At 39.4% G+C, this 11,951-nt stretch overlaps 1 protein-coding gene across 1 annotated transcript in view; it reads right to left on the bottom strand.

The window, feature by feature from the left end:
- Window positions 1-456: 456 nt before the first annotated feature.
- Window positions 457-11,951, bottom strand: part of COQ10A (coenzyme Q10A) — a 42,485-nt gene continuing 30,990 nt past the window's right edge. The window contains exon 5 of the mRNA XM_044286606.1: window positions 457-1,999. Coding sequence (XP_044142541.1) covers window positions 1,832-1,999 — 168 coding nt within the window. The 3' untranslated portion in view covers window positions 457-1,831. The remainder of the gene's footprint in view (window positions 2,000-11,951) is intronic.

Raw genomic sequence — 11,951 nt, 5'->3', positions numbered from 1 at the left:
TTACAGTCGAGTTCCCTAGAGTGGTGAGTAGTGCATCCATAAATGTCTGTTCTGCAGAAAGACACAACACATCTTATACTTGGCCGCAAAATGCAGGGTGTTCTGCAAAAAGACACAACACATCTTATACTTGGCCGCAAAATGCAGGCCATGGACAGACTGAAGTCAATGGGTCTGCAAAAAAAAATGCGGCTGAAGCTCGGATGGGATACGTAATTTGCGGATCTGCAATTTGAAGACTGCAAAATACACTGTCGTGTGCATGAGGCCTTAAAAGGGATTCCTAGAAGGTGCAGCTTGTAGGATGGTAAAGAGCAGTTGTGCCAAAAGTCAGGCAATGCCTGTTTATAGTGTATGTGTGTACCTTTACATTATTTTTTTTATACTTGTTCCCGTTTTGTTGGTTTGTCAGTCACTATACGTTTCCTCAATCAATAACGACACGGCACACAGGCGGGAGTTGAAGACAGCATGTTTCACAAAGAGATGGCTCTGCGTTCTAGCCTTCAGGTCCCAGTAAATCAAGCAATAACTAATAAACAAAGACAAGTGGTCCCTGTCTATTGCGCCCAGGAAAAAGCAACAGAGAATTAGAACACAATAAAAATGGATTCCAGCGAGGAGTCACCACATGTTCAATGCTTTTCTCTAGAAGGCTTTTCCGTGGCGTGCACTCCTGGTTCATACAGCAGCAGTGTGATAGGTGGGCAGTATTGCACTTTTTGTAAACTCTTGCACCAGGATCAGATTTCCATCTCTTTGTGCTTTTGGAGACCCAAGAGGCAAGCTTCATTTTCTTAACTTTTCCCCATGCGGAACCTGCATGCCATGCATAAATACATATACTCTTTTCCCTGGTGAAGAGCCAACTAGTGCATTAAAGCAGACTTTAAGGCCCTAAAGCAAATGGTGGACCCAGCCTTGAAGACAATGACAGTTACTGTGGCACTTTTGCTTTCTGTATCATCTTGTCGATCTCCGGCGGTCTTTTGGCACAAAGGATCTCAAGTCTACTGTCATGTTGTACCCTGCTATTCCAATTCATACTCATTTGCATAGAATATAATGCTTTCAAATAACCACTGACGGCGATCATGATCTCCGTTCCTGCTATGGTGTGTCTCCATTGTTGGGCAGTTTAACCATGCAGTAATCAGCCAGTGTTTAAAAATAAAAATAAAAAATGCACCATAATTTCATGTTATCAATGCAACATCCTTAGAATGCATACAGTATAACAAAATATTGGGCACTAGAGCTGGCACAGAGTGGAAATGGTCATGTGTTAGGAAGAGGGCGCACGTAATCAGTCAACAAGAGGTATATGTGATCGTAAAACCAGCAGAGCCGTCCTGTAATGCAGGGGATCTGACTATGATGGTTTAGGACTACAGGCCTAGCCTTTGTCAGTGGTGCCACTATGGCAGGAGTAAGAGAAAAGTCCCTTTCCAATATATGAGTAACAGTGGGATGCAGCACCCATCTCATCCTATCTGAGAACTTAAAACAAAAATATAGGATAACACACGGTTAAAATGAGTCAGTCCCAGGTGGTCCTAGTCCTGCTACAGTGCAGCGTACCAGCCTGGACCCTAGCGATAACTTATACAATATATTTCTCAGCACAAAATCAGATGTGAAATTAAATAAATATGGTTTTAAAAATAAAAAAATACAAAGAAAAACCTAGATGTGTTTCTGAGCTCATAAGTCCCAGAAAGTGCACAGAGTTTGAGACTCTGGTTCCATATTCATTGTGTGAACTTTGGGTTGGTTTGCGCTGATGTTTCATTGCGGTCTCTCCCTTGCCAGTACAGCTGATGTGAGGGCATCACGTCTGATGTATTTCATGAAACATCAGTTCACGGGGAATTGATGTTTCTGGACCAAAGGTCTTCCCTGCTCGTCTCTCAAAGGCTGCGACCATCTGCTTCACTACCTCATCGAAAAAGACAGCGGCCAGCTGGGAATGCAGCAAGGACCGAAATTCAAAGGATATCTGTAGGATAAAGAGAGCAAATCAAGTTACAGCTAGAAATCATTAAAAAAAATTGTTTAAAGGGCAGGGGATAACTATTAGATCGATGAGGGTCCTACCACTGGGACCGATACCGGTCATGAGAACAGGAGTCCTGTACCCCGTGAAGACCTCCCCACCCAGAAATGAATGGAGCAGCCAGAGTATGTGTGCATCCGCTCCATTCATTTCTAGGGGAGTTTGGGAGATAGCCAAGTACAACGCTCATCTATCTCCGGGCCTCCCAAAGAAATGAATGAATGTATTATTTCAGTCATCTCATTATTATCACAGGCAGAGCTACAATAATAGATAACACATGACCCAACATTCACAAAAGGGGATGTGACAGCTTATCTACTCCCTCCTAACCTCTGTACAGATCACAGAGCATGCCTAGAACATTCTCCCATAGAAGACAATAAGTTGGCTCCTGTCTAGTTTGTCTATGACCCATGTGGCTGTTGTAAACAATCTCTCTGAAGCTGGGTTCAGACCTGAGCGTTTCACAGCGAGTTCCTACGCGCTGTAAAACGCTCAACAGGCAAGAACCAATGATTCCCTATGGGAATGGTTCTCACCTGAGCGTTTTACAGCGCGTACGATCGCGCTGTAAAACGCCCGACGCCCTAAGAAGTACAGGAGCTTCTTTGGGGCGTCTTGTCGCGCGTTCCCGTACATAGACTCCAGCGGGAACGCGCGACAATGGGCGTTCGCTTGTTCCGGAGCCGCGATTGTAAACGCGCATAAAGAGCGCTCCATCCTGTAACGCTCAGGTCTGAACCCAGCCTAAACGCTGTTAGGCAAGATTGCCGCCCTATAACCTTGGATAGAGAACAGGATAAAAAAAAAATAAAAAAATATAGGCAACACATTCCCTTTAATTCCACTGTCTAGTTAAATAGCTACTAGAGAGGGGCTGTTGAGTTATTCTGATTGCCCAATTGAATTTGGGAAGCAATTTGTTCCCCTAAAGTGGGGAAAATTGACTTGTACCTCACAGGGGATGTTTTGCCTTCCTCTGGATCAACTTGCAGGATAACAGGCCGAACTGGATGGACAGATGTCGTTTTTCAGCCTTATAAACTATGTTACTATAACACAGCCCACTCCCAAAACAATATTGCCATTGTTTACTGTAAAATACATTTTATTGTGCACACAGTAAATAAAACATTTTTTCTATAAATTACACCGTAATTTATGTATCCCAAACCAATGCCAAAAAATAAAATTTCTCCCACAAGAAAATAAAAAAACAGCACAATTTGCTGCTGTAACGCAAAGAGGCAAAAAAAATAAAAATAATTATATTATATTATGGTGGATCACCTGGCTGCCATCATGTAATTGGGTGAATTAGACACTGAGCACCTATCAGTATATTGAATAAGTATTAATGCTGTATAGACAGGCACCCTACATCTAGTCACACGCAGAGAAAGATATATAAAAAGGTACTGAATGAAATTTGATAAGGTCTGGGGAGACTGGTGTGCATCTCCGCTCACCTTGCATACTTCGCATTTGCACTCGACAGCCGACGGCCCTCACTGATCCCCTGATTCCCTACCCCATGAGCAGGAACCTTGCAGTGTTGCTGTTGCTGCTACTGACATTAAGCCCTTTGTGTAGGCACTATGTTTGCCTCATGTAAAATGTCTACTATACAAGTCAATATCATGTAATCTCGCACCTGGGACTCCCGATATATATCAATGTCATTGTGTATTAGGGCTATCCTTGCATTTCTTAAATAGCCCCTGCGTGGGTTATCATGTTGTCCTATGTGTGCCATACTTGTGTCAACCTCTTTTAATAAAACGAGAGAAAAAAAGAAAAAAAAAAAAAAAAGTACTGAATATTTTATTCCATTGCCAAAACTAATATACAGAATACAATAAAGATGTAAATAAAATATAAATAAAAAATACAAGATAAAAAGGTGTGTGTCACACAAGATATGGATAAAACTGTAAATGCAGGGAATATGCCCCTAGAGCAGTGATGGCGAACCTGTTAGAGACCGGGTGCCCAAACTGCAGCCCAAAACCCACTTATTTATCGCAAAGTGCCAACACAGCAATTTATCCTGAATACTACAGTCCAGTATAGTATATCTTCCATGTAGTTTATCATTTAGGTATAATGACCTGCCTACATTCAATGTGCTGTCCATGCTGTTCATAGTGCGCCCAGCGCTGATGAATGGCTGGTAAAGTCCAGAGTATATTGGTACACAATAGACTTTCCAAGGTGCGGGTGCCCACAGAGAGGGCTCTGAGTGCCGCCTCTGGCACCCGTGCCATAGGTTCGCCATCACTGCCCTAGAGGGAAAAAATATCTCCTATAAATATCAAGTCAATATTTCTTATTATTGTCAAGACAGATATTGGACAAACAAAAGTGACGTTGTGTCCTCCTAAAATGTCTGGGGGGGGGAAAAAATAAAAATAAAAAATAAAATAATTAAAAAAAATCTGGTGGTCAATACCGGCTAATTGCAGTCCTTATAAATGTACCATCTTGTTGACTGGTATAGCTGTATGTAGTGGTTAGAATCAAAAGTTTAATATATTGATGGCCACAATCAGTTATATATGAGAATCACAGTTAATCCTTTATAATGGCGGAGTTTTGTAAATCACAGTTCATTCCAGCTGGCTATGCTTTAATAGTATTAATGGAGGTCTTTCTCCACCACAGCGGTTTGATCATATACAGGTATAAATAGATTATATGCAGTTGGGTATTGTGCTAACCCCGGCGTCTCACGTAGCTGTACTTCCAATATCCCAAACTGCCGTTACCTGTCTTGGCGTCTTCACGGCTTGCTGCCGATCATGCAGGCCCGGCTTCCCTTTTGGGATTCCCCGATGAGTGTAAAACGTGGGTGGGACATCACTCCTTCAGCGTCCCAGGTGTATCATGCCGGTCTTTTACAGCGGATTTGCCAATCACTGAAAAGGCAGTGTTGTAGTTGGAAGCGCTTCCAAAAGGGTTATTGAATGTTATCTATCTATATCATGGGGCATGCGGGTATAGTCACTAGTCACCAGACGCATTTCGGAGTTCCGACCTGACTCCATCAGTGGTTACCCACGTATACCCATAAGGCTTTTTTTTTTTTTTTACCCCATCTTTGGTTACACAAAATCTGAAATGGATATTGGATTTTCTTTTACGCAGACAATTTATAGTTAGTTTTTTTCTTTGTATAGATTTATCTGGGAATAGTTGCATATCTTCCATTCTCAATTATCAAAAGTCCATGATGGGCAGTACCTCATATATTCCAATGTTAGATTCCAGATTGCTTTGTTGCGGTAACTCTGTGTTTTTTTCATTACATGCGTTTTTTAGTATGTATTATATGGGAGATTGCATTATAACCGTTCCATTACATATTTCTTGAAAGGGAACCTGTCACTGGGATTTTGCGTATAGAGCTGAGGACATGGGTTGCTAGATGGCCGTTAGCACATCCGCAATACCCAGTCCCCATAGCTCTGTGTGCTTTTATTGTGTTAAAAAACCTGTCCCTGACTCATCTCACATACAGGACACATCTCAGGGTAATTTGCATATGTATCAAATAGTTTTTTACACAATAAAAGCACAGAGCTATGGGGACTGGATATTGCGGATGTGCTAACGGCCATCTAGCAACCCATGTCCTCAGCTCTAAACCCAAAATCCTTGTGACAAGTTCCCTTTAAAAATATCAAACATTACTCTATAAAAAAAAAAAAAAAAAAAAGTCTTACTCAAGGAGAAACATTTCTTCTAAATCAGGCATGCTCAACTTGCGGTCCTCCAGCTGTTGCAAAACTACAACTCCCAGCATGCCTCAACAGCCTTCAGCTACAGCAGGGCATGGTGGGAAGGCAAGGCCGCAGGTTGAGCATCCCTCTTCTAGATAAACATTGATAAAGGGGACATATGGACTTCATGTGTAAAACGTAGTATCCTAGTTGTTCTTAGGTCACTTATTTTTTGTATTTTCTATTTTCATTTCCATTTTTCTTATTTCTATTGTTGCTTGACAGATTTTATTCAGTATATGTGAATTCTTCATCTGCATATATATGGTAGACAGGGGGGGGGGGGGGGGCTCCTACCGAGGGAGGGTCGGAGTGCTGATAAACAGCCAGATCCTCCGTCGGCCAGGTGCGCCCGCCCCAGGAGTCTATAAGGAGCCAAACAATTCAAGGTCTGCATTAAGCCCTTCCGGTATAAAGGTGTTAAATTTAAATAAATATATATTTTTATTCTGTACGTGATATTTTCATAACGTGATTCACTCCCCTTCAGTGTTCCACCACCATTTCAATAGGTGCAAAGGATAAACCCATTGGATCCTGGTTATGGTGTAGCTTAAAGTGTTTCAAAAGTGAATGTTTTTCATACCCATTCCTGATATTATTGATATGTTCCGATATTGGTTTTTTAAGAGTCCTTTTCGTTCTCCCTATATATTGTTTTTTGCAGGGACACTATCATGTAGATGACACTCGTGCTATTACAGGTAAGGAATTCTCTTATTTAATGTTCAAACGGGGTTGTTGTTGAGTATAGTTTTTCTCTCTTTTTCTGGAAGGAGGTTATTTTGCAGTTGCCACATTTATTACAATATAGAAACCTCTTAATTTTAGCCTTCTTGTCTTATTGTGTGGTTTGATGGATGGGGCGACTTTTAGTCCTAAGGGTACTTTCACACTAGCGTTATTCTTTTCCGGCACAGAGTTCCGTCCTAAGGGCTCTATACCGGAAAAGAACTGATCAGTTTTATCCTAATGCATTGGAGAGCAAGCCGTTCAGGATGCATCAGGATGCCTTCAGTTCAGTCTTTTTGACTTTTCAGGACGGAGATAGTACCGCAGCATGCTACGGTTTTATCGCAGTCCAAAATTCTGTAACATGCGGGATCCGGCACTTTTTCCCCATAGTTTTTCCGGAAGACACTGGAGAGACGGATCTGGCATGTCAATGCATTTTTCAAACGAATAAAGATGCGTTTTGACGTATCCGGCAGGCAGTTCCGGTGACTGAGCTGCCTGCCGGATTTCCTCTGCCGCAAGTAGCCTGAATTTGGGGCTTTTGTGTAAATAATCTGTGGTTTAATGGCAATGGAGGGGCCTATCAGTTTGTCTTTTTTTTTATCGTTTTCAGCAATAAAGAAGGTATTTCTATCAAGCTCTCTTACTTTGGCTAGAGATGTTTCTACCTTTGTGAGAGGGTATTCTTTGGCAAGGAATTGATCTTTCAGTAATTTAGCTTCATGTTCAAATCCCTCCTCACTCGTACAGTTGCGTTTTGGACGTCTGAATTGACCTTCTGGGATGTTTAACAACCATCTGGGTAAATAACGGGAGTGGAGGATAAAACTATTTCTTGCTGTTGGTTTTTGAAACGTACAGCAGGTCAATTTATTATTCTCTACTCTGATTTGTAAATCTAAAAATTCTATTTGATGTTTGCTTATATTGGATGAAAAAATATGAATCGATCTTCCCATTGGCACATAAAAAAAGTTTGCATAACTGGGGGCGAACCTGGTGCCCATGGCTGTTCTGACCTGGAGGAAAGATTCCGATCCAAAGAAAAAATAATTGTGCTTTAAGATAAATGCCACTCCTCCTGCTAAATATTGGATTTGTTCCGCTTGAAACATATGACTTTTTTCCCAATTGTGTTTTCATCGCTTTTATACCCTGTTCATGATCAATAATTGTGTATAATGATTGTACATCTAAGGTGCCTAAAATCCAATTGGGGTTCTATTCCAAATTTTCTATTATTTTTATAGTTTGTGTACTATCTTTTATGTACGTTTTGGTGTTCTTTATTACAGGAGTAAGGTAAATAAATATAATTTAATTTAGAAAAAATATATACTACAATAGTACATAAATACTCAATTTTATTAAGAAAATCACAAAAGACACATGATCAGCACTGGTCACAAATAAGACAATACATACAGGTTACAATACATGTTAAAAACCAAGTGAACCGATGGTGGGCTGCCAATACATATATCTAAGGTAAAGTGCGAGTGCATATATGCACTCGCACTTTACCTTAGATATATGTATTGGCAGCCCACCATCGGTTCACTTGGTTTTTTAACATGTATTGTAACCTGTATGTATTGTCTTATTTGTGACCAGTGCTGATCATGTGTCTTTTGTGATTTTCTTAATAAAATTGAGTATTTTTGTACTATTGTAGTATATATTTTTTCTAAATTAAATTATATTTATTTACCTTACTCCTTCAATCGGTTATATATATTCTAATTAGGGGTAAGCCCGCAATCTTGTTAGGGCTATATATAGGTTGTTCTTTATTACAGGTTGGAGTAGTTTTCTATATATTGCGATAAGCTTGATGTTAAAGACCCAATCCCTAAGATTATTGGGCGACCTGGTGGATTCTCCAGATTTTTGTGTACTTTTGGCAGACAAAAAATAAATAAAAAAATGGTAATCTTTGTTTTGTGTTCAAAATAAATGTGGCTTCTTGTTCTAATAGGATCTTATTTTCCACACCCTTTGACAGTAATTTGAGAGTGAGTGGCTATATTCTTTAGTGGGATCTTTAGTTATTTTCTTATATGTGGTTTGATCTAACAGTTGTCTGGTACATTCTTGTTCGTATTTTTTAGTGTCTAAGATCACAATCGCTCCTCCTTTGTCTGCTGGTTGAATGAGGATATTGTTCCGAGTTTGTAACTGTTTTATTGCCCGAATTTCCTGGCTTGAAAGGTTATTTCTATTAGTTTGGATTTTTATACAGCTTATTCTACGCATTTACAGAATGTGGCGATTTCCTGTCTGGGAACTTTGGTCGATCGTTGTTTTCGTTCCGTATGTTTATATCTTTCACCATTTATTGTGGCTTGTGTAATGGGATTTTTCATAAAGTATTTTTTATAAACACAATTTTCTAATAAATTTCTCTATCCCTATAAAAGTATGAGATTTGTCCATTTTGGTGGTAGGTGCGAATTTTAAACCTTTGTTAAGAAGTTTGGTTTGAGAGTCTCAGTGTAAAGGTGCTAAGATTTATTATTGCATCTTTAGACTTATCTGTGCCTTTCTTCTGTTGTAAATTCTTAGTTTTTCGTTGTCCTCTCCGAATCTCTTCTTTTTTCTTGTGTGATGTCTGTTGTATTATTTCTGAGGAACTTCCTGTGTATAATTGGCTTCCGTGTTTGTGATGGCGATATTCCTTGTGTTCCCAATCCAAATTGTCCTGTCTCTTCCTCAGATTGTATTGGTGTGGTATTAAAGGGAGGGGTGTGTTGTGTTCGATTTGCTGATAGTCGTGACATCCTTCAAATTAGTGACCTGTAATGTTGCGGTGTTTTGTCTAAAAAATGTTCACTTGACTGTTTCATATCTGTTAGTAACTGGGATATTAAACTTTGATTGTGTAATATCTTGGTCCTTTTCTCCTATCTCTCTAGTGACTTTGCGAGCATAGTTCTGTGGTTTCTCTAGTATTTTTTTGGTTGTGTACTGTCCTGATTTATTTTATTTTTTAAACAAATTTATCCATAATTTCCCATTCTAATTTATCTAAACTTTTGCATATTCTGTCTTGCCATATGTTGTATTCCTCGTTCTTTGGAAGTTGTTCTATCGTCACTTTTATATTATTTATTTCCTCTGTTGTGTCATTCAAAATGTGAGTTCTTCTTTTGATAATTAGTTGAACCAGTTCTATAGATTGGGTCATTAGAAAAGATTCCCACTCTTTAATGAAATCTGTCTCAGAGGTCCTGTGCTGGGGTTTTAGATAGGTATAGACCTTTAGGGATTCTCCCATGGTCTATTTTTTTTTTTTAAGGACCTAATCAATGATGAACAACCAGGGAACACAACCAAATCTGGATTAATATTTACTGTCAGCCATGTTCCCACACCAACCATCTGCTGAAAGGTAGAAGAGGTAGTGAGCTCCACAGGGGGGGCCCCTGCTTCAAAGCCAACCAGATTTGGTTGTGCTCCCTGGTTGTTCATCATGGACATCGGGAATCACGCAGAGCGTAAACGGCTAAAAGCTGAACTATTTACATTTGACATAGAGGACACAGATACAAAATAAGGACAAATCTATGACAGAAATTTTTAGGGAACTGGAAACACTTTTACACAAACAATTGAGACAGACAGAGGTGGGAGATTAGGTCCTTAAAACAATAAATAGACCATTGGAAAATCCCTAAAGGTCTATACCCATCTAAAATCCCAGCACAGGACCTCTGAGACAGATTTCATTAAAGAGTGGGAATTTTTTTATTTATTTTTTAGAAACAATCAGGAAAGTACACAACCAAAAAAAATAATATATACTAGAAAAACCACAGAACTATACTCGCAAAGTCACTAGAGAGACATGAGAAATGGACCAAGATATTACACAATCAAAGTTTAATATCCCAGTTACTAAGGCTACTATCACACTAGCGTTTGGTGCGGATCAGTCATTCATCTGCACAGACGGATCCGTTCAGATAAAATAACCACATGCATCCTTTCAGAACGGATCTGTTTCTATTATCTTTAACATAGCCAAGACGTCTTGGACACCATTGAAAGCCAATGGAGGACGGATCAGTTTTTTATTGTGCCAGATTGTGTCATAGAAAACGGATCCGTCCCCATTGACTTACATTGTGTGTCAGGATGGATCCGTTTGGCTCAGTTTCGTCAGACGGACACCAAAGCGCTGCAGGCAGGGTTTTGGTGTCCGCCTCCAAATGGAATGGAGACGGAACGGAGGCAAACTGATGCATTCTGAGCGGATCCTTTTCCATTTAAAATGCATTAGGGCAAAACTGATCCATTTTGGACCGATTGTGAGAGCCCTGAACGGATCTCACAAACGGAAAGCAAAAACGCCAGTGTGAAAGTAGCCTAACAGATATGAAACAGTCAAGTGAACATTTTTTTATTTTATTTTTTTTTTTAGACAAAACACTGCCACATCACAGTTAACGAATTCTGAGGATGTCACAACAATCACCAAATCGAACACAACCCCCCCCCCCCCCCCCCCTAATACCACACCAATACAACCTGAGGAACAGACAGGAAAATCAGGATTGGGAACACAAGGGATAATCACCATCACAAACATGGAAGCCAATTATACACAGGAAGTTCCTCAGAAACAATACCACAGACATCACACTCAAGAAAATAAGAGAAATATTCGGAGAGGACAACGAAAAACGAAGAATTTACAACAGAAGAAAGGCACAGATAATTCTAAAGATGCAATAATAAATCTTAGCACCTTTACACTGAGACTCTCAAACCAAACTTCTTAAAGGTTTAAAATTCGCACCTACCACCAAAATAGACAAATTTCTTGATACTTTTATAGGGATAGAGAAATTAGAAAATTGTGTTTAAAAAATACTTAATGAAAAATCCCATTATACAAGCCACAATAAATGATGAAAGATATAAACATAAGGAACTAAAACAACGATCAACCAAATTTCCCAAACAGGAAATCACCACATTCCGTAAATGCGTAGAATCTGATATACCGGTAAGATTTATAAAAAAACAAAACTGATAGAAATAACCTTTCAAGCCAGGCAATAAAACAGTTACAAACTCGGAACAATATCATCATTCGACCAGCAGACACAGGGGGAGTGATTGTGATCTTGTACATTCTTCGTATTTTTTAAATGTCTTAGACAACTGTGGTTTGATCTAACTAAAAGATCCCACTAAAGAATATAGCCACTCACTCTCAAATTACTGTCAAAAGGGTGTGGAAAATAAGATCCTATTAGAACAAGAAGCCAAATTTATTTTGAACACACAACAAAGATTACCGGTTTTTTTATTGTCTGCCAAAAGTACACAAAAATCTTGTTTTGAGTCTTTAACATCAAACTTATTGC

Source organism: Bufo gargarizans, chromosome 3 (genome assembly GCF_014858855.1).
Source record: "Bufo gargarizans isolate SCDJY-AF-19 chromosome 3, ASM1485885v1, whole genome shotgun sequence".
Lineage (NCBI taxonomy): Eukaryota > Metazoa > Chordata > Amphibia > Anura > Bufonidae > Bufo > Bufo gargarizans.
Note: the sequence above shows the minus strand (reverse complement) of the source record. Positions and strands in the feature narration are given on the sequence as shown.